Source organism: Sander lucioperca, chromosome 13 (genome assembly GCF_008315115.2).
Source record: "Sander lucioperca isolate FBNREF2018 chromosome 13, SLUC_FBN_1.2, whole genome shotgun sequence".
NCBI lineage: Eukaryota > Metazoa > Chordata > Actinopteri > Perciformes > Percidae > Sander > Sander lucioperca.
The window spans coordinates 13,965,673-13,985,726 of record NC_050185.1 but is presented as its reverse complement, the minus strand read 5'-3'; the positions used below and the strand labels follow the sequence as shown (position 1 = coordinate 13,985,726).

Below are 20,054 nucleotides of genomic sequence, written 5' to 3'. Positions count from 1 at the left end.
GTTGACAAAACAATCTCACCTTAAGCTTTATTTAGTAGTTTTTGATCATAGTACATCATTTTCATTAGCAGATGGAATTTCCCCAGTTGTTTTGGAATTGTAGAATTTCCATTTTTGTCCGCTGATGAAGATCACTTGATAAGATCGAAAGCTCCACAACAGCTGCTGAATGGACCTTGAGGTGACATTGTTATACATGTTGTAGGATGACTCCAACTCCAGTGCGCTAGGTGGCGGTGTGCGCACATTTAAAGCTAGTTGTGATCCGCCACACCACTGAAGAAGAGTGCTTTGTTGGAGGAGGGCTTGAGTCGCGGCTTGCAACTTTTAGCTCGTGTAAATTTGATTGTTTTGACATTTACCCCGAAGGATTTCAGCTGTAACGTTAGCTAAATTGTTAACGAGTAATTCGCCGGTAGTATAATATAATAAAAATAACTACCTAAGCGTAATTTCATCGTGTGTTCGGCCGGAGGGGACCTGTTTAGCCAGCTTGCTAACTTCCTTAGCTAACGTTAACTGTTATTGTTAGCTAGTTTTGTGCTAACATGTCTGGCGGAGGTATAGTTCGAGGACCAGCAGGGAGCAACGACTGTCGGATATATGTGGGGAATCTCCCTCCCGACATCCGCTCAAAGGACGTCGAAGACTTGTTTTACAAATATGGTGCCATTCGTGATATTGATCTGAAAAATCGAAGAGGAGGACCACCGTTTGCCTTCGTGCAGTTCGAGGACCCGAGGTGAGTTGCATTCTCCCGCCACATAGATGGCTTACACGCACACGCGCTTTCAAAATGTATAGCTAGCTGGCACACACTCCTATAAACAGGCATATACACTCAGTTGCCAATGTATTAGGTATATGTGCAGTCAACACTACCTTCATTGAGGCTTTAAATGTTAAAACCGTTTAAAAGAGGTACGTTAAAGATGCAGTGGGTGGAATGCAACAAAAAACTCGAGAATTTGAAGTGGAGTGAGACCTCTTTCTGCAGCTCTTTGTCTCACGGGCAATGCATTCGCAGAAAAGCCAATAGGAACGCCTGAATCGGAGCCAAGAGTAGATGCAGAAGTCTGGTTTTCACTAAGGCCACTTGCATTACAATATGCTGATGGATTTTTGCCCAACAAGGCCAATAATAAAATGCCTACTACACAGGTGGTGTAGCATTTAAAGCTGCAGTGATTAGTTGATCGACAGAAAATTAATTGATTAATCATTCAAGAACATTTTCAACATTCTCTGGTTCCAGCTTCTCAAATGTGAACATGTTGCCTTTTCTTGCCAGACATGGTAAATTGAACATCTTTGTGATCAGACAAACAAGACACATGGCATTACAGTACCTTATTTCTTATGTATAGATGGACCTAATTAATGCTGTTATGCTTCTAATTAAAGAGTCACGTTTCATGTTTCCCACCACAGATTTCCCTTGTTAAGGTAGATTTATGCCGTGCCTTCATGTTGCATTGGTTATAGAGAATGAGTCGCGGCCTGGGTCCAGCGTTCCGCTGCCGCTGGGTCTAACGGTCTCTCCTCTCCCCGCAACTGTGTACCCGTAATACATCCATTGTCGGGCCGCTCTCCTTCCAGCCATGGATGTATTAAGCTCCCAGCGAGTTGCGACTCAGTTTACTGCCCCACTAACACGTGTTGTCACCATGACAACTAAGAACAATCGCCATTTTGTTGTTCGATCCTCATCGAATGACCACGGCAAACAGTTCAATGACCCTTCTATCCATTTTTTATTTCTATGGTCGTACACTAATTGAGCAAGATGCATTTTTCCTCCAGGTTCCATTAGTATAGGCCAGTAGTTGTAAGATAACGTACACAACCAACATACACGACCAAAACAAACCAATCAGCTTAACTCGTATCTGGGGGGGATTTAACAGGGATTCTGAGGATGCTGTCTACGGCCGCGATGGTTACGACTACGATGGCTACCGCTTGCGTGTTGAGTTTCCTAGAAGTGGACGGGGAGGTGGAGGAGGAGGAGGAGGTGGTGGTGGTGGTGGAGGACCAATGGGACCCCAAAGGGGAAGGCATGGCCCGCCTTCCCGACGTTCAGAGTACAGGGTTGTTGTGTCAGGTGGGTGATGTGTTCCTCCCTCTGCAGGTTATGCTTATCTCTTTACGTAAGTGTATAGATGAACATATGAGTCTTACGTCACCTTTTCTTGTCAGGTCTTCCTTCCAGTGGAAGCTGGCAGGACCTGAAAGATCACATGCGAGAAGCAGGGGATGTATGTTATGCCGATGTGTACCGTGATGGCACCGGGGTGGTGGAGTTCGTACGCAAAGAAGACATGACCTACGCTGTCCGTCAATTGGATAACACCAAGTTTCGCTCTCATGAGGTACGTAAAAGGGTTTCAGCCTCAAGCTAACATAATAAGGAATGGCTGTGGAAGGGATTACATTTTGAAATTGAAGTTTTCTTAAATGAAAGCAGGGGTGAATGTGACCAGGCGGGCAGTCAAAGGCCAATGTTAAGTTATAATGATTATGTAATGTTACATTGCATTGTAATTCTGGCTATGACAATGATGGTAACATTGGTAAAAAAATAAGCCTCAATGATTTATCAGATTTTATTTTTTTTTTACCAAACATGCATTGATATATTTTGGTCCAAGTGAAGGCTTTACTAATGAACTAATGAACCACAAAATATGTTTTGTAAGTTAAGCAACTATCCCAGAGGAAGTCTTTAAGATGATGTCCAATTTAAGTGTTAATGCAGCTGATGATCATCTTTGCATGTATGCATGGCCAATTACAAATTCAGAGCTTAACATGTGTTAATTTTGAAACTGCATCTATAAGCACACTATATGTACAAATGCAGTATTGAGAGCTGTTATGATCCCCAAAACATTTATTGTGACTGTAGGTATTTGATTCCTCTGTCTACCGGAGTCTCATTTAGCAACTTGTGCATGGTTACGTATGCTTAGTTGTGTCTTTGTGTGTGTTCAGGGAGAGACGGCCTATATTCGTGTGAAGGTGGACGGTCCTCGCAGCCCCAGCTATGGTCGTTCTCGCTCTCGTAGCCGAAGTCGAAGCAAGAGCGGGTCACGTCGCAGCAGAGGGTCTCCACGTTACTCTCCTCGCCGCTCCCGTTCCCGTTCCCGCTCCCGCTCCCGCACCTAGATCCACCTTAACTAAAGCAGAGAGGAAATCTTCACATCGCTCAACAAATCCTGTATACTCACCACGGATCATCTCATGTCTCATGTCTTCTTGTGTGGTCCCTATTCCCCCACTTTCTGTTGCAGTTTTATTTTTTATTTTTCATTTTTGTACAAGGCCCCGTTTCACTCTGTCGTTCTTCCTTTTCCCCTTCTCATCAGAATCAGTTTTCTGCTAACCATCTTTCACCCCTCTATACTTTTCTCCTACTTGTCCTCTGCTTTGTTTTGTTTGGAACGTTTTTACTTCTTTTAAGCATATACTACTGTTCTTTGACCCTCTTGTGTGTCTCTCTGTAGAGTTCAGAGGAACAAGATAGGATGGGAACAGAGGAAACAGTTCATATTAAGATAAACAGGAGGAGGAGTCAAATATGGCACCAATGGTATGATGGCTGTGCCTTGTCAACTGTGAAATCTGCATTATAAGGCTGTTCAGTTTTTTTTACATACACTTGACGATAGAGTGTCGCTGTTGAATGTTTTCAGTTGTAACAGGTTCTGTATACCACTGTGTATTTGGAGACCCAAAGCTTGTGTTTTTTTTGCTTTTGCTTGTCTTCTAGTCTTCAAAGTAAATTTTAGTTTTTGGGGACTGATTATAGATGGTGTTCCCCGTTTGTCTCAAAGTAAAGTAAACTCCCTGGTAGATGCATTTGACATTTTATTTTAGTATTTTCTGAAGGTGTGATTCTAACTTGCCTCCTTCTCTTTGGTTCTGCTGGTATTCTGAAGGTTTGGACTGGGCTCATTGTCCCCCCATTTCGGAGCCGGATCAGGATTCAGGATCAGATCAGGATTAGGATTAGGCTTCAGGATGGATACATGGATCAGGAGCATGGGAGCATTTTCCCGGGAGAGGATCCTGACCCCCGGCCCTGTCCACATAACCCCATCAAACTGGAAATTCTGAAATATTCAAAACTAAATTGGCTTTCAAATAATCCAAATTAATTTTTTTTTCCATTTTGTGTGGGACCTCAGAGACACAGTTACTGACGGCACTATGAGGAGCGATTATTTTTCAGATTTTTGTTTTTCAAAATTATAAAAGAAGAGCAAAGCTCCGCTCAAAACCAGGAGGAGGGCTGGGAGGTGCAGGATGGATCCACACGCTTAAGGAGAGTGGTAAATAGTGGGCGACCATTACCGTGGAGGAGGGAGGGAAGAGGGAGGACTGGGATACGACAAGGGAATGTGACCTTAATGCGGTTTGTATCTTTTTCTTAGGTCAGTCTTTTGCTGCAGAGGATGATTTCTGATTTTCTTAAGTACAATCTCCAGTATCCTAAAGCTTTATTCTCTTTTAATAAAACTTTCAATAACATAAGTTAAGTGTTTGTGTTTTTCTTTCCCAGCATGTCTAATACAACAAAAGGTTGGACACAAAAATACCAGTACGCATGCACAGTACATGAACAGCCTGTATGTAATACCAATTGTTTCTGGAGGACATATCTATTGTTATATCATTATACATTTCTATTATAAAGCCTGCATTTAATCTATAACAGTGGGTTACATTTTATAAACTCGTGTTTTGTACGTGAAATCTGAATATGCAAAGTAACTAGTATCTCCAGCTGTCAAATGAAGTGGAGTGAAAAAAGACCACACGTCCACCCCGTTGTCGTGAATGTGATATCAGGAATAACTGGAGAATTCCATTACATCGGGCACAAATGTCATTAATACACTAATTATGTAAAATATTTCACACAAATCAATAGGATTAATTGATGTGATGTAATTTCCAAAAGGTGAACTTCACTGTGACATATTGTTAATGCAAAAACACTTTTCTGGCCATTATTCAATGCCTAACTCAGGGACAGACGGGGAGATTGTGTTCACATTTGCTCAGATACTGAATTGGGTGCCCACCTTGAAACTGGTGATGTATAGATCTTCTTTGCTGTCGGGTTGAAGCTGTGTGTGAAGTATCCATGTTTTAGAATTTGTAGCTTCTTTGCAACAACATCCATATTTCAAGCATTGTTTACTGTTGTGGCTACAACTTTGTGTTCTATCAGAATCAGCTTTATTGTTCAAGCATGTAAACGCATACTGTACAAGGATTTTGATTCTGTTTTTTGTTTCTCTCAATTAACTTAAACAATAATAGACATAGGACTACAGCAGAACAGGAACAACATAGTCAACTTCATTTATATGTCCCTATATCACAAATCAAAAATTTGCCTAAAGGGGCTCCACAATCTGTACAGCAAACAACATTTTTTATCCGTATCTCTTCATACATCCATGATGTAGAATGGTAAATAGTGGGCGACCATTGACAGGTAGGGATGGCTGGGGTGTGATAAGGGTTTGTGACCTTTTAATGTTTTTTTTTTCAGTCTTATGCTGCAGAAGATGAGTTTTGATTATGCTAAGTATAATTTCCAGCATTTTTAAGTTTTGTTCTCTTCAAAAAAGTTATCTTTTATTGAACCTATCAGTATCACATTATTGTGTTTCTCTTTTTTGTATCTACTTCTATCTACTATGGATTACACTGTCCATCTAAAAGGTTGCAGTGAGATGAAAGAACACGAAATTACAGACAAGACACTTATTACTTATCTGACTAGACTGAAGGGCTTTTGTGGAATTGTCTGGTATGATTTATGCCTCAGAATATCCTCTGACAGTTCAGAGACTGTCCCTGTTACAACTGGCACCAATTACACTTAAAATGCACATCGACTCTGCCTTTCCTCCCCTGTTTGGGTCTAATCTTATTCTGCGTTGCAAGCTCTCCCAAGTTATAATGTAGATCAATACCATCGATCAACCCGATCACCTGGATCAATCACTTTCTCTGATGGGAGGGAGGGATTGGGGTTGAAAACAGTGCATTCTGGGTGGAAATAAGATGCAGTCCCTGTCCGCCAGTGAAAAGCGCCATCACCAGGGTGGAGGCTTCCCTCCAGCCAATCAGATAGCGAATGCGATGTGGAGGGCGGAGCAGAGACGCACGCTTTCTTTGCATAAATGAACGAAGAACTGTGTAGCTACCCGTAACGCACAACTCTAAACAATTTAACTTCGGTGAGAGACGGTAAGTGTTGCTGCATAATTCTGTGTTTATTGCTAATACAACCTGTGCACAATGTCAGCAGAGCAGAGAGAGAATACTGAGGCTTCTCTTGCTGGCATGCTAATCTCGTCTGAGCATCTGTATTTGTCCCGAGAAGCTGAATGAATGGCACTTTCTTTGAATTGTTATGTGTAAACCTGACAAATATAGTTGAATTACAGGAGTGGCGTTAACTTGTGTTTGAATATGTGCGTAAATGGTTAAGTGTTGCTTCACAAACAGCGTAAGTTCTAATGCTGTCAGCTGCACAATGCAGTTGCAGGCATGGTCATGTCAGCAACCTTCTTTTATGGCTTACTGTGATACTCGCAATCAGGACCCATTGTGTCTGTCTCATAAAACCTACATTACTGAGTTGTCTATATAACTGCACTCAGTGTAATTCAGAACAACTCTTTCAGAGGACGATCACGGTTTTTCCTCCCAAGTTATGTAGTTGATTTTGGTAATCCTGCTTCTTGAGGCCTTCTATCCAGTTAATTGGATTGGATAGAAGTAGCCTCATAACTATAGCTAATGTTTTATATAAGCAAATGGTGGCAGCTGTGTTATGAAAATGGAACAAGGCTCACTGTTTGCACTAGAACTAGTAATAACTATGTGGAAAATGTCTCTAAATATTTTTTTTCTTTCTCCTGTGCAGTCAAAAAGCCAAAATGTCTGACAAGAAGGCAGTGATAAAGAATGCAGACATGTCTGATGAAATGCAGCAGGATGCAGTGGACTGTGCCATGCAGGCTATGGAAAAGTACAACATTGAGAAGGATATTGCTGCCTATGTCAAAAAGGTACATAAAATCAATATCAAATTAGTACAAGCATGTAAATGAAACCTGTTAGTTATCATCTATGCTATTTCAATTATTGTCTCCCCTCCAGGAGTTTGACAAGAAGTACAACCCCACATGGCATTGCATTGTTGGGAGGAATTTTGGGAGCTACGTGACGCACGAGACGAAGCATTTCATCTACTTCTACCTGGGCCAAGTGGCCATTCTACTGTTCAAGTCGGGCTGAAATCCAAACATGCCCTCCGGAAACTACTTTTAATTCAGCCCTTAATACTTTTGTGCCACGCTGTACATTTGCAACCACCTTTCTGCTGACATGCCTACCTCCTGGTTTCCTGCTTGCTTCAGTCTGTTATTGTTTGCCACCCACAACACTACCATCTGTGGATGGCGCTGTAGTTGTGCCTGGACTTGTGATTCGATGTGACATTCTTCAAACTACTCCCCATTCCAGCACTCAGTCAGCATTTTAACATCTGACAGTTACATGACTAATTTCTGGATATTATTTTTGCTGTGCATTGACACACGGACATTGTTTCATATGGATATGTTGTATAATAACTTATTTTTCATGGAATGAGCAACAGACTTTTTTTTGTTGAAATGCCTCTAATTTTCAGTGTTGACTGAGATTGAATATAAATTCCAAGACTGTTGCAAGGCTGTTGCTTACACTTAATAAAGAAAATTACATGCCAAGAGATTGAAGGTTTTATACATGCTTGAACATTCCTGTTTCCACTTCAGTTGTGAATCTTTACAATGTTAGTGCTGTATATCTCTGGAATGTGAATTAGTGTGCAGTTTGGTGTTGTGATATTTTCAACATGTTGAGCACAAAACAACTTTGACACAGTAAATTGGTTCAAAATGTGACTCATGTCTATGCGTGCCTTGAATTTGCTTCACTACCATGTACTAAACTCAAATGTCCTGACATTCTGATCATAACATTGTGAACAATGATACACACTTATGCTCTTGAGGCTGCAAGCAGTCATGTTAAAAATGGTTTCCAGATGCAGGGGACATACTGCTCTATTGGAACAGGTAGATGGGACGTCCATGTCTACTCGAGTCCACAAATTGAGACTTCAACATTCAACACTGGTAGAAAGCTTTTGAAAAAAGTGTAGTTTCTGAAATTGTATTAACCAGCATTATGGCAAGTGTTAAGGGAAATGAACTGGGAACATACAGCAGAAGGAATTATAAAATTAAAACTAATTTAAGATTTTTTTTTTTTTTTTTTTTTAGATAGGTAGATTTACGATACTACATATAAAAGGAATTGTATTGTAGTCTTTACTCCTATGTTTACCTGACATCCACAGTTAAAAATCCTTTCTGATTAGAAGTTGTATCCAAAAACTGATGCACTGTTATAGGTTAAACTAACCTATAAATAATGATAAACTATCTAAGAATTAGCTCTACCATACCTTTTTATGTCTCGCATTGCCAGACCTCCACAGAGCTAGCTTCACCTTGTTCAGCTGCACCTTTAAATGCATATGCATGAATGCATCAGTAAATATTTATTTGTTTATAGAGATATACAGCATTGACCAATGCCACGACTAGTTTAGTGCCCATCTCTACAAACACGAAAAACTCAACAAGAAAATGTATACAAAATAATCAAATATTACATAAATATGTAAAAGGTGCAGTTGTGAAAATGATTAAATCTTTTGATACTCAATTACTGCACTAACATTGTTGGATGCAGGACTTTTTTCTTGTAATGGTGTATTTTTACATAGTGATGTTGTAGTTTCTTCATCTGTTTCAGAGAGAGGCGATGTTCCTGGTTTACACTGTAGGGGCAGTAATAAGCCTGACATTTGGATATCAAGCTTGAAAGGAGGAGCGAGATCCACCAAGCAAGGGAAATACTTCCGCGATCACAAATATGGCGGCACAAACGGAGTTGTTAGCGCCGGCCCTTATGAGCCGTAGTGATGTCCCTGTTTTTCCTCCGGTGGCTTTGTCAGCGGAGGCCGCCCCGTTCACTCCGCTCGGGACGGACGGTTGGCGGCTCGGCTCACCGTCGGACGTCGAGAAACAGTTTTCCCGCTGCGCAGCAAAACTCCGAGCCCTGCGAGCAGACTCTGGCCAGTTAAGAGAGGAGCTCAACCTGCTGTTTGACCAGCTACTGTCCGAAAACTACAACAAAACCTTTGACCCCAATATCAACATCCGACCAGAGGTAACTCATACTCTCTTTGGTCTTGCAGTGACGACTGTATTCAACTTAACTTGTGATACTGCAAATACAAAACAACAAGCTAATGAATACTACTGAAATCAGATGTGTGATCAAAATTCATGTGGTCATTTTTTTCCTTTAGTGAATGCATCCCGTCAACCATGCAGTACTTTCTAGCAACTGACCAGTATCAACATATCCACGTCATGATACACCCAAAGATCTATGCACAAAGATGCTAAACACCCTAGCAACCACCTAGCAGCCATGGAGTACACCATAGCAGCCACCCATCGCCCTAGCAACCACAGAGAACACCATAGCACATAGTACTGCCATAGCAACTGTACAGAACACCCTAGCAACCACTTGTGTTTTATATCTATGGCATACATAACATTATAACAACTAGCAACCACCTTGTTACTCATTAGCAACCTATATAGTAGTGTCCTACCAACCATTTAACAACACCCCAGCAAAAACAAAGTGCAATCGAGTTTTGCTCTCACCTAAATGTTCTTTTAAAAAAAGTTTGCCTTTTCTTTTTGTATCAAGCTTCTACTTAATCAACAAAATGAGCATATGTGATATCCAGGACTATTTGTTTGTCGCTGTGGAAGACATTCTTGGTTGTGCTGAGTCTATTAATTTCCATTTCAGGATGTGTGCACCCTATTGAAACATGTCAGCTGTCTTGTGCCACTGAGTCAAGAACATTTAGTCATCAAACTCTGCCAGCTAGTACATCATCTACTCAATCAGCTAAAGGTAACAACTAGCTTTAAGTAACAGTAGACCTTTTACTACTGTACATATCTACTCATGTACTGACCATGACTGCATATGTACTCACCTGAAATGTTCTGTCCTTTTTTTCTTACTTTCTCTTCTCAATGTTTCTTAAGGTAATAATGGACGAGCGGACCTTGGATGTATTAGTGAATTATACTGCCGGTGCGCTGAAAGTGTGCAGTACGTGGACACACTCAGATGTCCTCTTGGCACTCTCCACAATAGTGTATGGGAATGGACCTCAGTGCCACCAGGTAGATATTTGTACAAGCTTGGTGAAAGTGTACAAGTGTATGATAACTGCTGAATATATACATTGCGTTTTTTCTCATTCACAGCACCTCAATGACTTGCTGGGTGAAGATGGAGTCCTCTTGCTGTATAGTTCTCCATCTCAGCCAAATATGGAGTTACGCCGTGTTGCTCTTACCTGTATGGCCAACATCTGTCTCAGGTAGGTTTTAGTGTGCTGATACATTTAGCCAGTAGCCATAGTACATTTTTGTCTGTGTGTAATGTGCGCCCACTTTGTAGACTATAAAACATGGACATGGTGTGTCTGAATTTGTTTCTGAAGAGGTGTTTTATGGCTTTGAGTTAGGGTTCCATATCAACCTAAAAGATGATGATATGTAAGTGTTGTGTTCACAACCTGTAAATACTGTGGTTGGCTGGATTGTTTCTCTACAGGATCCCTGGTCAGCCACCTTTGGATGATCAATACAGAAGTGTATCTTTCAGAGTCTTCCTGAAAACACTGCAGTCACCCAAACCTCCCAACACGGATGAACTCTTCTACTGCATGGTACAGATAATTGGCATAATGTAAAGAAAATTGCTATGGGGAAAAATGCATTTAATCATAGTTGATCTATGCCTGCCCTTGTGTTCTGTGTGTAGGTGATCCAGGCAGCACTGAAGGGACTTCAGTGTTGTCTCTCAGGTGGGAAGTGGAAATTTGGTGGAGGAGAGGAGGTTGGGTCTGTACTGGCTGCACTTAAGGTACAACATTTGCAGATTTTGTAATTGCATTATCACTTTTTTTGCCCTTTTTTAAACATAAACATGACAGTAATCTATTGTAGTAATCATTTGGTACATGTACATGTTTTCTGCAGAGGCTCTTGTTCCAGGGAACCCCAGGTGTGAGTGTTGAGTGGCCGGCTGTTCTTTACCCATCACCTCTTCCTCAGTACGAAGGTCTCTCTGCATCAAAACCTGTTGAACCACCAAAACCCATTGAATCACAAAAGGATGCCGCTGTGCCAGGCAAAACCTCAGGGGTAAGACAAGTCTTCATTTTTGTAGTAAGAGGCGTTTCAAAATCAGTGATGAAACACACATTTTTGGTTGAAATGTTTTTCACGTTTCTCCTCCAGAATAAAAAGAGGAAATCCAAGGGAAAGGGGAAGAAGACGAGCACTGAGGAGAGCAGGGGTGATGATGGAGAGGAAGATGATCGAGATCCAGTACCTGAACTTCAGAAAGGAGGTGGAAGAGAGGGAGGCAGAGGTGAAGTTGAGTCCTTGTCGAAACCCTCCGGCCCGTCTCTTTACCCGTCCTGGAAAAAAACAAGTTCTGACTCAGAGTTTTCTGACCCAGAAGGCAGTGCACAGAGCAAATTAAGGTAAAGAAAAACACTGCCCATGCCACAACTATCTCTTTTTTTTTTGGTACAAGCATGCCTGTTTGTTTTGTTTTTACTGTAAGTTGATGGTTTTTCCCCCACTGCATTCATTGCTACAAGCATTTGTCTTAAAAAGGACTTTTATATTTGAGAAACACAATTAACTTTATGCTTGGTAAAAGGTTTAACGTTTTATAAAGTGGATGGAAAAGTTTTTTCCTCCTAATGCTGCATGAACTGCGAAATCATCCTGCAGCATCTTTCTCTCTTAGGCTTTACCACGGTCGTGTGCGTCAGGGAGCACTGCACTGTCTGCTAGCAGTGGTGAAAGCTGTAGAGAAAAGAACTCTGTACGGGTACTGGTCCTCCTTCATCCCTGACTCTCCTGTTGGTGGGCTTCCGCCTCTCACTCTCCTCACAATTATACGGAAGGACCCCTCTCCAAAGGTACAACACGGCCTCACTCACGTTACAATTCTCCTCGAAATGTATGGCTGTAGCATCCGTCTGTATCCTCTCCCTCCAGGTGCGTGCGTCTGCGCTTCAGGTGTTGTCAGCCATGCTGGATGGCTCCCGTCAGTTCCTGGCTGTGGCTGAAGATACGGCGTCTCCTCGTACATCTTACACCCCTTTCTCCTTCTCGCTGGCTACTTCCGTCAGAGAACTGCACCGCGCTCTCAGTCTGGCTCTGCTGGCCGAGACCTCCCCTCAGACGCTCACGCAGGTCATAAAGGTATGTTAACATTCACAGTTTTGTGATCAACCTTCTGAAAGCTTTTTCTTCTGTGTTATTGCTACTTTGTTCTCTCTTGTTGCCCAGTGTCTGAACATTGAAAACGTTTCAAAAGAATGATTTATTTTGATTAAAATGGATTTTGACTGTCCTCTGTTATGCAATGTGTGATAGTTCAATGTTGAGCTTACATGTACAGCTCGTGTAAAAGTCAAGTTAAACCTGGAACATGTTTTCAAACGTGCACACATGTAGTTGGGGAGTGATATCTGCTATCACTGGGATTGGACCAACAGCGTCTAATGGCTTATCCTGTCTGTTAGTGTCTGGCCTACCTGGTGGCAAACGCTCCCTACCACCGTCTCAGACCTGGTCTGCTCAGCCCGCTCTGGAAGCAGATGCGTCCCTATGTGCGCCACAGAGGTCTGTATTTCGTCTGTGCACTCAGTGAACTGCACAAGGATTTACAAGAACAGGTTGGCAACACAGGCTTCTCTTAATACAACTGCTCTCTGTCTTCAGATGTGAATGTTCGTGTGTCCGTCCTGACACTTTATGGGGCTCTGGTGACGACTCAGGCGCCTCTCCCTGAGGTGCAGCTTCTCCTCCGACAGCCGGAGGTCAGCAGCAGCACTGGCTCATTCACGCCACAGGACTCGGCTCTCAGCTGGAGACAAAGAGACGGAGTGTCCTCGCCCTCTCGCACACCAGTCAAACCCTCCCTGCAGAGCTCGCACGCACACTCCCCCCACATTCCTCGCACACCGGGGGAGGAGGACACCGCCCCACCGTGGCTGCTGCAGCTGTGTGTGTTGCTGGTGACTCAGCCCAGAGAGGACCAATCAGACAGCGAGGGAGCGGGAACAGGAGGGGGTGCTGCTCTAGAGCCCTCCCCTGTCCGACTAGAAGCTCTACAGGTGATAGATAATGGGTGAAACAGAAAGTGACAAAAGAAAGCCCCAAACAGACATTTCTAAAAAATCTGAAGGTGTTTTTTGAAGTGTGAAATCTGAAGTGTGTCCTGTGTGTTTCAGGTCATGTCCCACCTGGTGCGTGGCTACTTCTCTCTAGCTCAAGCATGTTTGTGTGAGATTGGGCAGGTGAGCGCTCGCTGCCTTGGGGAGACAGACCCCTCCATACAACTGCATGGAGCAAAGGTAACACTTTCAAGTTTCTCTTACACCATCTGTAAATGACTTTCACTCTTGTGTGTCTCTTGCTTTTTTTCTCTTATCTGCACCTATGTCCAAGCTTCAGCAATACAAATGGTGTAAATATGAATTTAGAAAATTGATGTGAAATGACGGCTCGAGACAGAATGAGACCTGTGCACTAATATGTATGTCATTGTCTTTTATTTAGTTACTAGAGGAGTTGGGGACAGGAATAATCCAGCAGTACAGACCAGAGAACAACGTGCCTGAGAGCTTGAGGGTCCCCATAAGCCAAGTAAGGACAAACTGTCTTTAAACTTGAATTTCCCCTTGATCAATAAAGTATCAATCTATCTACAGTATCTATCTATATGTCTCTATCTAAACTGTATATTCTGTATCAGGGTAGACCTGTTTTGAGAGAATGTATCTTATGTCCTATTGCTGTTTGTTGCCATTGTTTGTTTTCTGAAAACATTAACTTGAGAAAGGAGAACGTAGTTTTAATATCCCTTTTTAGGAACAGTTAAACCCCCCCTAACATTTGGTTAATATCAATTATCAATATTAATTAACTGTGATATATTAATATGTTTTCATACATATATTTGCACGATATAGGTGGTGCTCTTTTGGTCAGAAGTCTTGAGTGGTCCTCTGAACGGAGCGCTACAGAACGAACAACATCCCACCCTGCAGACGAGCGCCTGCGACACACTCCCCTCCATTCTGCCGCAGGCCTTCGCACAGCTGCCTGTGAGTTTCACTTTGATTGTTTCTACACAACCACCACTGTCTTTAAAGGTCCAGTGTGTAACGTGTTTAGTTGTTCATTATCAAAATCTGTGTTGCCTGTTCACAAACTTGTCCTTTTTCATGAATATTTACCTCCACCGTCAATTCCAAGTGTTCTTATTGGCTTGAAATTTTACATTTGCATTCGCATGAACTGGGGTAGACGCTCCATATTCATGCGTCATCTTGAAATACGTTAGCCGGTAAGGGACATACAGGACATACTGCTCCGCCTTTCGCGTTTTCGCTGTCACATGATAAACTCACAGGTGCTGCTAATGCTGCTAATGGGTATTGTCGCTTCCCGGCCCCGGCAAGTTTGTAGAAGGAAACATGGAGGACCACACGTATTCCAAATCCAAATTTCAGGAACAGGAGTCTTCTTCTTCGCCCCCAGAAAAAGAAAAAGGATATTGAAAAGTGCAAGAGACCGGCGTCATCAGAAAAAAGCGTGAAGGCTACCGTAGCTGTAATATGTACTTTGAACTGCGTGGCGGGAGAGAGTTGATTGCGATATATGATCTCAACTCTAGATGGGAGAAATTACTACACAGTGGACCTTTTAATGGAGCTGTAGGTGTGATGTTGTTTTTAAGGAAAAGATGCAGCTGATGTGCATCACCGTGCTGCTGGGGCTGACCTACAGTGAAAACTATCTGGTGAAGACCGCAGCCGTCAGGGCTTTGGGAGTCTACATCCTGTTCCCTTGTCTCAGAGAGGTAGGGACACTGACCAGCAACTATGGGCATACTGAACACCATGCAACATGTTGCTGACCCATAAGGATCTGTTATACAGGTTGAGATTTCCCCCCCCTCTTTTTCTCTGTTCAGGATGTGATGTTCGTGGCGGATACAGCAAACACTATCCTCGCTGCACTTGATGATCGATCTCCAAATGTCCGTGCCAAGGCTGCCTGGTCCCTAGGCAACCTCACAGACACACTTATTGTTAATATGTAAGAAAACATGGATATAATAATTCAAGGTAGAGCTTAGATCGGGCCCAAAAAATCAAGGCCGACCCTACCCGAGCCCGTGCACGTTGTGTGTGAGCCCGACACATTAACTGTAATTATGAGCCCGAGCCCGATCTACACCCAACTATTTTTTAATACGTGGGCCGTTATAACTGACATTCTCAACTATAATTATGACTTGTTTGAACTACAGAAATCTGTTTAGAATTATCTTAATGAATAATGCAACAAGGACGAAGCATGTAAACTGCGCTGTTTGTTTATTCAGAATGGAATGGATCGCAAATGGATCCGAATGAAGAAACGTAAAAAAAAAAAGACTCGACCCTAGCTCCCTCAGCTGAATAGTGTGGGTAACAGATCAAGGCAGCAACATAATCAAAGCCCTGGAACCATATAGGAGACTTTCTTGTCTCGGTCACCTAATTAATACTGTTCTTCGCCACGGTCTGCATGCTGACGCACTGTCATATATATCGGTCGGGTCAAGTTCAGGCTTGGGCTCGGGCAGAGAATCTAAACTCTAATTCAAGGTATATAGTCTGTTATCAGAGATTGTATTTTTGTAATCTGTTTATCTCCGGTTTCTTTATCAGGGAGAGCGTAGGTGTGGACTTCCAGGAAGAGTTGTCCGACATGCTGCTTCTCAAGATGTTGCAGGCAGCCACCCGAGCATCAGCCGACAAAGACAGGGTGAGAGCGCTAACTCTTTAACACACAAGAGCAAGGCACAAACATTCCCATTTGTTAAGTCTTACCACATTTTGTTCTGCTATGAAGTAGTTTCAAAATGGATCTGTTTGGGACACAGTTCAGTCAAATAGGAAAACGACTGAATCTGTGAAAATGGGCAATCAACCTAATCATGTTATGACATTAATGCCAACTTGCTTAGTATAACCTCATTCACCCCCCAGGTGAAGTCTAACGCAGTGCGAGCACTCGGGAATCTGCTTCATTTCCTGCGTCAAAGTCAGCTGAGCCGATCTGCGTTCCAACGCCCGCTGGAAGATGCAGTCCTTGCTCTGGTTAAAACCGTCCAATCAGAGGCCACTATGAAGGTCAGATGGAATGCCTGTTACGCCTTGGGAAATGCTTTCAGAAACCCAGCCCTTCCGCTCGGTAAGTGTTCATTCATTTGCTTTTTCCAAGGACATTCACCTTGTTTGCCCTCGGTATGAATTGGTCAACACGGGTCGTTGACCTGACTCTTTGACCATGCTTCAACCAGGATTTAAAGGAATAGTTCCATATTTTGGGAACTATACTTATTTGCTTGCTTGCTGAAAGCTGGAGATAAAGATGAAGATGAACACCGCTCTCTTATCTTTTCGTTAAATATGAAGCAAGAAGATGGCTAGCTTAGCTTAGCATAAAGACTGGAAACGGCAAAACGGGTATATTTCAGAAAATGTTGAACTATTTCTTTAACAAAGATCTGATGCTGTGTAACAAATTCTTGACCAGACACAGTGTCTTCCTGGAGTCTCTACTAGTTGCCTAGCAACCTCACTGTGACAAAAATATCATTGCGCTCGGCCAAGAAATAGTTCCAGCATGTAACTCTCCTGTATAACCACAAACTGTTGTTTTTACATTTTGTTTTTTTGTACAGATTAAATGCCAAACTGCAGATACAATTAATCAGTGAGCATGAGGTGCTGGTAGGATTACCTTTGGACATAGCCGGGTTAGCTGTTTCCAGTCTTAATGCCAAGCTAAGCTAACTGCCTGCTGGCGTTCATGTTCAGCGTAAAGACTTGAGAATGGTATTGATCTTCTCATTTAACTCTTTGCAAGAAAGGAAATAAGCATGTTTGCCTAAATGTTTATGACTGATCTGAATTTTAGTTTTGTTTTATTGATGCCTACATGTTAAACTTAACAGTTAATTTCTGTCTCTTTCTTCCTCTTAGACTCAGCTCCGTGGTCTTGTGACGCATTCTCCTCTCTGTGTCATGTTGTTACTTCCTGTAAGAACTTCAAGGTGCGGATCAAGTCTGCCGCTGCCCTGGCAGTTCCTGCCAAGCGCGGCTGCTACGGGGACTTAAAGCAGTTCAGCTGTGTGTGGCGTTCCCTGGCCACAGCTCTTGAGAACAGCGAAGATACAAACGACTTCTTAGAGTACCGCTACAGTGCCAGTCTGCGACACACGCTCTCACAAGCTCTTCTACACCTGCTCAGCGTCAGCCAGTCACAGGACATGCCCGCCCTTGGGACATCGCTGGCCGGGGAGGAGGGGAGGGGCATCAAAGAGCATTTGATCAAATATCTCAGAGCAGAGGAAGGAGGAGGAGAGGGGGCAGATGGAGAAAAAGATGCAGTGGGGGACAGTTTTACCCCTCAGCAGAGAGTCGGAGGTCTTCAGGAGACCCTGATCAGACTGAAGGAGTTGAAGGCTGAAGGGGAGGAATGGGGAGAGGAGGAGAGAGGTAAAGAGGTGGTGGTTAATTTCCTGGAAGATTTGCTCAAGACCTGTGAAGGGCCTTAAAGAGTCTCATTTCCAGCTGCAGCGCTTGGTTTAAGGTCGCTTTCACACCTGTAGTACGGTAGACTGGGTGCGAATCAGGGGTGAAGTTGCAACATTGTTGGATTTTTCATTTGGTTCGGTTTTGTGTTTACACTGCACTTTGTCAAACTTACCAAACATTGTAAACAAATGTCACGCGGTTGCTGGTCTATTGGACAGAATGTCTGAGTGAAATTGGACGACACTTCTGGTCTCAGAAATAATGGAGCAATGTCAAATTTATAACGTCTTGGGTTTTCTGGTTTTGCTTTAGTGTTTTTTAGAAGAAGGCAAACAATATAAGCAGCTGACAAGACAGTGAGTGAAGGAGTGAAGGAGAGGGCGAGCCCTGATGAGAGAGGGATTGTGATGGGTTGTTACACAGACGAGCAATTTTTGTACATAATAGGTTATGAATTTGAAAGTTATCATCCCTTAAAATCAGATACAAGTCCACAAGTTGAAATTGCAGGCTAGTAAATTTTTTGTTTTTGGTTCACTTTCGATATTTGGGTCGCATTGCATTCTCACCTAAAGTTATCCACTTTCTAGTTCACTTGGAAGCGAACATAGACCCCCGTTTTCAAGCTGACCAAAGTTTAAATGAGCTTTCACACCACCCCAAACGGACCGGACTATCCGTCGAAACGCTCCAGGGTTTTATTAAAACGGACCAAACTGCTCAGGTGTGAAAGCAACCTAAGAAAACTGTCTGAGATCACCAGGACTGCTCTCTCAGGTTGCACGGATCAGAGCAGGCAGACAATCGAAGGAGAGACATCCAACCTTAAACTAACCGGTGACTGAAGGCGAAGATTATATAACCAGCTTTGTAATAATCAGATCTTAGGACATCACAAGGAACCACAGGACTGTTTTGAAAAACTTAAGGCCATATAGGTTTTTTTTTTTTTCTTATGTACATTTAAAGATATTTTGAAGTTTGCATTGGCTTTTATATCCTTTTATTTATCTAATTGCACTTGCACTCTTATATAAATAAACATCTGATATTCAAAGACGTAGTGAAATTATATTCTGAAAACAAATTAATGGACAAATGTAACTTTTCAGTGGAATCATGTTGTGATGAACATATTGTGTTATTGTTTAACAGAATTGTGCTGTCCCGAGTTAAGATGAGGAAAATGATTTATTGAGGTGTGGAGAGTTTTGTCTGATTTAATGCATAACAGTGAAACATGGTCGATTCCCTAAACATCAATTTGTTTTTGTTTATTACATACGTCTGCCATATTGAAATATATTTTGATATATGAAATGAATCTTAATACAGTTTTATAGATCTAAATAACATTGTTTTGTTGTAATTATTTCAATCATTAGTCATGAAATACACTACATTGTCTATGTTAACACAGCAATGATGACACTGACTGAACTAACAAACGACTTCCATGCAGCAGTGATTTCCCAAAGTGTGGTTTCAGGGTTATTAAACACAAGAGTGGACATACAATAAGTGTCGATGTCTGCGACATATTTGATCTGCTCTGTCTTGCAACATGCTGTTTTCCTGAAGTTGACCTTAGATTTAAAACACTAAAGTATTAAAGTAAGAGCTTGTACATAAACAGGTCACTATCTAAACTGAAAAGCTGCCAATTCCTCCCCTATAACATATTTCACAAAATATGATACAATTATTTTACCTAAGGTCTCCTATGAATAGAAATATATTGAAGTCGTGGTTGCTTCGATGGAAAGTGAAAGACTAACTGTATTCACACAAAGGCCTGTTTTAAATAAATAATTGCAGTGGTGTGCTCTTAATTGGCACACATCATAAAGCAGGTATAAAGATGTAATAAGCTATAATGTATAATTTAACTTGAGTGAATGGTTGGTGCTCTGATTCTGTGTGATTTATAATTATTTCAACAGTTGCACAAGCTACACTGTTTATTCGGTAAATTACAGGAAATGACTGGTATTGACCATAGACCAGGGGTCTTCAACGTTTTTTAAGCCAAGGACCCCCTAACTGAAAGAGAGAAGGAGCAGGGACCCCCTACTACATATATTGTATATAATGAAGTTGCATATTAAACCGGGCCAACAATAATGTAGGGCGGCCTAAAGCCTTTATACATACATTTTTAGTGCATAGAATACTAAGCTATCAA

General features: G+C 42.1%; 3 protein-coding genes across 4 annotated transcripts; all 3 read left to right on the top strand.

Annotated features, from left to right (window-relative positions):
- The first annotated feature begins 261 nt into the window (after positions 1-261).
- On the top strand, positions 262-4,533 carry LOC116064776 (serine/arginine-rich splicing factor 1-like). Of its 2 annotated transcripts, XR_004108605.2 has the most exons (5): positions 262-742; positions 1,908-2,104; positions 2,200-2,372; positions 2,995-3,592; positions 3,942-4,533. XR_004108605.2 is itself a non-coding variant. In XM_031320015.2 (4 exons), exons 1-4 carry the CDS (start codon positions 549-551, stop codon positions 3,166-3,168), a joined length of 738 nt encoding a protein of 245 aa, XP_031175875.1. In that variant the 5' UTR covers positions 262-548; the 3' UTR covers positions 3,169-4,533. The 2 variants fall into 2 exon arrangements, 1 of the variants encoding a protein (XP_031175875.1); XM_031320015.2 differs by having other exon boundaries at positions 2,995-4,533.
- Positions 4,534-6,123: 1,590 nt separating this feature from the next.
- Positions 6,124-7,979, top strand: dynll2b (dynein, light chain, LC8-type 2b). The gene is made up of 3 exons (XM_031320016.2): positions 6,124-6,270; positions 6,953-7,097; positions 7,189-7,979. The coding sequence occupies exons 2-3, from the start codon at positions 6,966-6,968 to the stop codon at positions 7,324-7,326; spliced, it is 270 nt and encodes an 89-aa protein (XP_031175876.1). The 5' UTR covers positions 6,124-6,270; positions 6,953-6,965; the 3' UTR covers positions 7,327-7,979.
- Positions 7,980-8,988: 1,009 nt separating this feature from the next.
- On the top strand, positions 8,989-19,390 carry heatr6 (HEAT repeat containing 6). The gene is made up of 20 exons (XM_031320292.2): positions 8,989-9,315; positions 9,979-10,086; positions 10,224-10,364; positions 10,449-10,564; positions 10,801-10,915; positions 11,011-11,112; positions 11,229-11,393; positions 11,490-11,737; positions 12,010-12,184; positions 12,264-12,470; positions 12,794-12,893; positions 12,993-13,387; positions 13,505-13,627; positions 13,833-13,919; positions 14,246-14,380; positions 15,016-15,138; positions 15,253-15,377; positions 15,995-16,091; positions 16,316-16,520; positions 17,315-19,390. Exons 1-20 carry the CDS (start codon positions 9,019-9,021, stop codon positions 17,887-17,889), a joined length of 3,639 nt encoding a protein of 1,212 aa, XP_031176152.1. The 5' UTR covers positions 8,989-9,018; the 3' UTR covers positions 17,890-19,390.
- The last annotated feature ends 664 nt before the right edge of the window (positions 19,391-20,054 follow it).

Bases quoted from the DNA above. Each gene is read 5' to 3' on its own strand.
- LOC116064776 (XM_031320015.2), top strand. From the start codon at position 549: ATGTCTGGCGGAGGTATAGTTCGAGGACCAGCAGGGAGCAACGACTGT. The intron at 2,105-2,199 runs GTGGGTGATGTG...TTTTCTTGTCAG, and splicing joins GTACAGGGTTGTTGTGTCAG to GTCTTCCTTCCAGTGGAAGC. The intron at 2,373-2,994 runs GTACGTAAAAGG...GTGTGTGTTCAG, and splicing joins CCAAGTTTCGCTCTCATGAG to GGAGAGACGGCCTATATTCG.
- heatr6 (XM_031320292.2), top strand. From the start codon at position 9,019: ATGGCGGCACAAACGGAGTTGTTAGCGCCGGCCCTTATGAGCCGTAGT. The intron at 9,316-9,978 runs GTAACTCATACT...TTTCCATTTCAG, and splicing joins ATATCAACATCCGACCAGAG to GATGTGTGCACCCTATTGAA. The intron at 15,139-15,252 runs GTAGGGACACTG...TTCTCTGTTCAG, and splicing joins TGTTCCCTTGTCTCAGAGAG to GATGTGATGTTCGTGGCGGA.
- dynll2b (XM_031320016.2), top strand. From the start codon at position 6,966: ATGTCTGACAAGAAGGCAGTGATAAAGAATGCAGACATGTCTGATGAA. The intron at 7,098-7,188 runs GTACATAAAATC...TCTCCCCTCCAG, and splicing joins TTGCTGCCTATGTCAAAAAG to GAGTTTGACAAGAAGTACAA.